General features: G+C 46.5%; 1 protein-coding gene across 1 annotated transcript in view; it reads left to right on the forward strand.

The window, feature by feature from the left end:
* The window catches only part of LOC121289822 (hexokinase-1-like), a 520,526-nt gene extending 516,355 nt beyond the window's left edge, over positions 1-4,171 (forward strand). Inside the window, exon 17 of the mRNA XM_041209697.1 lies at positions 3,982-4,171. Within this exon, the coding sequence (XP_041065631.1) occupies positions 3,982-4,111 (130 nt within the window). The 3' untranslated portion in view covers positions 4,112-4,171. The remainder of the gene's footprint in view (positions 1-3,981) is intronic.
* Positions 4,172-6,000: the final 1,829 nt, after the last annotated feature.

Below are 6,000 nucleotides of genomic sequence, written 5' to 3' on the forward strand. Positions count from 1 at the left end.
TTCAACAGAACTGAGTGAATATTAGGAGAGGGGTGAAATATAAACTGGTTTAGGGTGGGCGGGGAGAGAAGTGGGGGGAGAGAAGTGGGGGGAGGGGTGTGGTTGTAGGGACAAGCAGTGATAGGAGCAGATAATCAAAAGATGTCACAGACAAAGGAACAAAGAGGTGTTGAAGGTGGTGATATTATCTAAATGAATGTGCCAAATAAGAATGGATGGCAGAGCACTCAAGGTACAGCTCTAGTGGGGGTGGGGTGGAAAAACTAGCAGGGCATAAAAGATTTAAAAATAATGGAAATAGGTAGGAAAAGAAAAATCTATATAAATTATTGGAAAAAACAAAAGGAAGGGGGAAGAAATGAAAAGGGGGTGGGGATGGAGGAGGGAGTTCAAGATCTAAAGTTGTTGAATTCAATATTCAGTCCGGAAAGCTGTAAAGTGCCTAGTCGGAAGATGAGGTGTTGTTCCTCCAGTTTGCGTTGGGCTTTGCTGGAACAATGCAGCAAGCCAAGGACAGACGTGGGCAAGAGAGCAGGGTGGAGTGTTAAAATGGCAAGCAACAGGGAGGTTTGGGTCTTTCTTGCGGACAGACCGCAGGTGTTCTGCAAAGCGGTCACCCAGTTTACATTTGGTCTCTCCAATGTAGATGAAACCGCATTGGAGCAACGAATGCAGTAGACTAAGTTGGGGGAAATGCAAGTGAAATGCTGCTTCATTTGAAAGGAGTGTTTGGGCCCTTGGACGGTGAGGAGAAAGGAAGTGAAGGGGCAGGTGTTGCACCTTTTGCGTGAGCATGGGGAGGTGCCATAGGTGGGGGTTGAGAGTAGGGGGTGATGGAGGAGTGGACCAGGGTGTCCCGGAGGGAATGATCCCTACGGAATGCTGACAGGGGGGTGAAGGGAAGATGTGTTTGGTGGTGGCATCATGCTGAAGTTGGCGGAAATGGCGGAGGATGATCCTTTGAATGCGGAGGTGATGGGGTGTTAAGTGAGGACAAGGGGGACCCTATCATGTTTCTGGGAGGGAGGAGAAGGCGTGAGGGCGGTTGCGCGGGAGATGGGTCGGACACGGTTGAGGGCCCTGTCAACGACCATGGGTGGAAAACCTCGGTTAAGGAAGGAGGACGTGTCAGAGGAACTGTTTTTGAAGGTAGCATCATCAGAACAGATGCAACAGAGGTGAAGGAACTGAGATATTGAGATGGAGTCCTTACAGGAAGTGGGGTGTGGGGAGCTGTAGTCGAGGTAGCTGTGGGAGTCGGTAGGCTGGTAATGGATATTGGTGGACAGTCTATCACCAGAAATTGAGACAGAGAGGTCAAGGAAGGGAAGGGAAGTGTCAGAGATGGACCATGTGAAAATGATGGAGGGGTGGAGATTGGAAGCAAAATTAATACATTTTTCCAAGTCCTGACGAGAGCATGAAGCAGCACTGAAGTAATTATCGATGTACCGGAGAAAGAGTTGTGGGAGGGGGCCGGAGTAGGACTGGAACAAAGAATGTTCCACATACCCCATAAAGAGACAGGCATAGCTGGGGCCCATGTGGGTACCCATAGCCACACCTTTTATTTGGAGGAAGTGAGAGGAGTTAAAGGAGAAATTGTTCAGTGTGAGAATAAGTTCAGCCAGACGGAGGGGAGTAGTGGTGGATGGGGATTGTTCGGGCCTCTGTTCGAGGAAGAAGCTAAGGGCCCTCAGACCATCCTGGTGGGGGATGGAGGTGTAGAGGGATTGGACGTCCATGGTGAAGAGGAAGCGGTTGAGGCCAGGGAACTGGAAATTGTTGATGTGACGTAAGGTGTCAGAGGAATCACGGATGTAGGTGGGAAGAGACTGGACAAGGGGAGGGAGAAGGGAGTCAAGATAACGAGAAAATAATTCCGTGGGGCAGAACAGGCTGACACGATCGGTCTGCCGGCACAGTCTTGTTTGTGGATTTTGGGTAGGAGGTAGAAGCGGGCCGTCCGAGGTTGGGCGACTATCAGATTGGAAGCTGTGGGAGGAAGATTTCCAAAGGAGATGAGGTCAGTGACAGTCCTGGAAACAATGGCTTGATGTTCAGTGGTGGGGTCATGGTCCAAAGAGAGGTAGGACGCAATGTCTGCAAGTTGACGCTCAGCCTCCGCGAGGTAGAGGTCAGTGCGCCCGACAACAACAACACTAGCCTTGTCAGCAGGTTTGATAACAATGTTGGGGTTGGACCTGAGAGAACGGAGTGCATTAAGTTCAGCGAGAGACAGGTTACAATGGGTGATAGTAGCAGAGAAATTGAGATGACTAATGTCACGCCTACAGTTCTATGGGTACCCACATGGGCCCCAGCTATGCCTGTCTCTTTATAGGGTATGTGGAACATTCCTTGTTCCAGTCCTACTCCGGCCCCCTCCCACAACTCTTTCTCCGGTACATCGATGATTACTTCGGTGCTGCTTCAGGCTCTCGTCGGGACTTGGAAAAATGTATTAATTTTGCTTCCAATTTCCACCCCTCCATCATTTTCACATGGTCCATCTCTGACACTTCCCTTCCCTTCCTTGACCTCTCTGTCTCAATTTCTGGTGATAGACTGTCCACCAATATCCATTACAAACCCACCGACTCCCACAGCTACTTTGACTACAGCTCCTCACACCCCGCTTCCTGTAAGGACTCCATCCCATTCTCTCAGTTCCTTCACTTCCGTCGCATCTGTTCTGATGATGCTACCTTCAAAAACAGTTCCTCTGACACGTCCTCCTTCTTCCTTAACCGAGGTTTTCCACCCACGGTCGTTGGGCTCTCAACCGTGTCTGGCCCATCTCCCGCACATACGCCCTTACGCCTTCTCCTCCCTCCCAGAAACATGATAGGGTCCCCCTTGTCCTCACTTACTACCTCACCAGCCTCTGCATTTGAAGGATCATCCTCTGCCATTTCCGCCAACTCCAGCATGATGCCACTACCAAACATATCTTCCCTTCACCCTCCCGGCGGCATTCTGTAGGGATCGTTCCCTCCGGGACACCCTGGTCCACTCTTCCATCACCCCCTACTCCTCAACCCCCTCCTATGGCACCTCCCCATGCCCACGCAAAAAATGCAACACCTGCACCTTCACTTCCTCTCTCCTCACTGTCCAAGGGCCCAAACACTCCTTTCAAGTGAAGCAGCATTTCACTTGCATTTCCTCCAACTTAGTCTACTGCATTCGTTGCTCCCAATGTGGTCTCCTCTACATTGGAGAGACCAAACGTAAACTGGGTGACCGCTTTGCAGAACACCTGCGGTCTGTCTGCAAGAATGACCCAAACCTCCCTGTCGCTTGCCATTTTAACACTCCACCCTGCTCTCTTGCCCACATGTCTGTCCTTGGCTTGCTGCATTGTTCCAGTGAAGCCCAACGCAAACTGGAGGAACAACACCTCATCTTCTGACTAGGCACTTTACAGCCTTCCAGACTGAATATTGAATTTAATGACTTTAGATCTTGAACTCCCTCCTCCACCCTCACCCCCTTTCCATTTCTTCCCCCTTCCTTTTGTTTTTTCCAATAATTAAATAGATTTTTCTTTTCCCACCTATTTCCATTATTTTTAAATCTTTTATGCCCTGCTAGTCTCTCCACCCGACCCCCACTAGAGCTGTACCTTGAGTGTCCTGCCATCCATTCTTAATTAGCTCATTCGTTTAGATAATATGACCACCTTCAACACCTCTTTGTTCCTTTGTCTGTGACACCTTATGATTATCTGCTCCTATCACTGCTTGCTTGTCCCTACAACCACACCCCTCCCAGTTCTCGAAACGTCAACTCTTTTCTTCTCCGCCGATGCTGCCAGACCTGCTGAGTTTTTCCAGGTAATTCTGTTTTTGTTTCGGAAAGTTGTTAGTCCTGACTTCATTCAAATAGTTCACACGAGAGTTTCAAATGTACCTCACACCTCCCTTTCCCAGAGAAAATTTTTCATATTTACCTTAAAATAATCCATTTCTCTTTCAGTTTTTCCACAATCTTGCAAGACACAGTGAAGGACCTTGCTCCAAAGTGTGACGTGACGTTTATAATTGCTGAGGATGGCAGCGGGAAAGGCGCAGCCATCATTGTAGCAACAGCCATACAGTCCAACTAGAAAGCCCATCAATAAAAAGATAAACTGAAATGTAAATCATTCCCACTTATTGCATATGCTACTGAGACTGGAGACTGGCTGTGACATTATTTTATCAGCTGATCAATTCTGTGTAACTTGGTTATTCAGATAAGAATTTTTAAAATATAAATGTGTTTGATATAATTTTGAAAATCACTTCACCTACAAGTCCCTATCTTTTGGTATTTTTCCCAATATGTCCAATGAAGTGTGCCTAAAATTCACCAATAATCAATTTTAGTTTGAAAATTAGCTATCAAAAATACAAAACAATAAAAAACCAGTGAGTCACAGAAAGTGAGCCCTGAACGCTTCTGCAACTGGCTCCTGACTCATGGATCCCCAGCCAGAATAGACTGGCCAAAGAGAAAATTGGAATTACTTTTAAATTAAACAGGTTCCTAATGAGTCAGTAAAACATCAGCCTGGCTATATTTCATATCAGTGACAATGCTGAAGCTTCTGCAAACCTTATTGTCATTAAAGGGATGATGTTACTACATATGTTAACAATGATGTATGATTTGTTCCAAAATAAAATTGGGCAAATGGAAAAAAAAATCTTTTATGAACATAGCATTATTTGAAATAGCTGTTAATGCATCTAGCTGTTCTGAAACATGAACTAACGTTGTATATGTTTAAAACTCAATATTTTATGAATGTTTCCCTCCTCACTTAACTGTGTTGATTCTTGCTGCGCGATTCATCCGTAGGTATTTGCATATCTTGTCCAACTGATTATTCTTCGTGTGTCACCCTAGACAGTGGCTTTTTAAACACTATTCAGCTATTGACATTACATCTATCGGCATTACACCTAATGGCGTTACAGCTATTGATAATACAGCTGTTGAAATTACAGCTATTGACATTACAAAAACAAAAACAGAATTACCTGGAAAAACTCAGCAGGTCTGGCAGCATCGGCGGAGAAGAAGAGAGTTGACGTTTCGAGTCCTCATGACCCTTCAACAGAACTTGAGTTCGAGTCCAAGAAAGAGTTGAAATATAAGCTGGTTTAAGGTGTGTGTGTGGGGGGCAGAGAGAGAGAGAGAGAGAAGTGAGTGGGGGTGTGTTTGTAGGGACAAACAAACAGTGATAGAAGCAGATCATCAAAAGATGTCAACAACAATAGTACAAAAGAACACATAGGTGTTAAAGTTGGTGATATTATCTAAACGAATGTGCTAATTAAGAATGGATGGTAGGGCACTCAAGGTATAGCTCTAGTGGGGGTGGGGAGAGCGTAAAAGATGTTAAAAAATTTTTTTTTTTTCCTTTATAATGGAAATAGGTGGGAAAAGGAAAATCTATATAATTTATTGGAAAAAAAAGGAAGGGGGAAACAGAAAGGGGGTGGGGATGGGGGAGGGAGCTCACGACCTAAAGTAATTGAATTCAATATTCAGTCCGGATGGCTGTAAAGTGCCTAGTCGGAAGATGAGGTGTTGTTCCTCCAGTTTGCGTTGGGCTTCACTGGAACAATGCAACAAGCCAAGGACAGACATGTGGGCAAGAGAGCAGGGTGGAGTGTTAAAATGGCAAGTGACAGGGAGGTTTGGGTCATTCTTGCGGACAGACCGCAGGTGTTCTGCAAAGCGGTCACCCAGTTTACGTTTGGTCTCTCCAATGTAGAGGAGACCACATTGGGAGCAACGAATGCAGCGAATGCTGCTTCACTTGAAAGGAGTGTTTGGGTCCTTGGACGGTGAGGAGAGAGGAAGTGAAGGGGCAGGTGTTGCATCTTTTGCGTGTGCATGGGGTGGTGCCATAGGAGGGGGTTGAGGAGTAGGGGGTGATGGAGGAGTGGACCAGGGTGTCCCGGAGGGAGCGATCCCTACGGAATGCCGATAGTGGGGGTGAAG

Source organism: Carcharodon carcharias, chromosome 17 (assembly GCF_017639515.1).
Source record: "Carcharodon carcharias isolate sCarCar2 chromosome 17, sCarCar2.pri, whole genome shotgun sequence".
NCBI lineage: Eukaryota > Metazoa > Chordata > Chondrichthyes > Lamniformes > Lamnidae > Carcharodon > Carcharodon carcharias.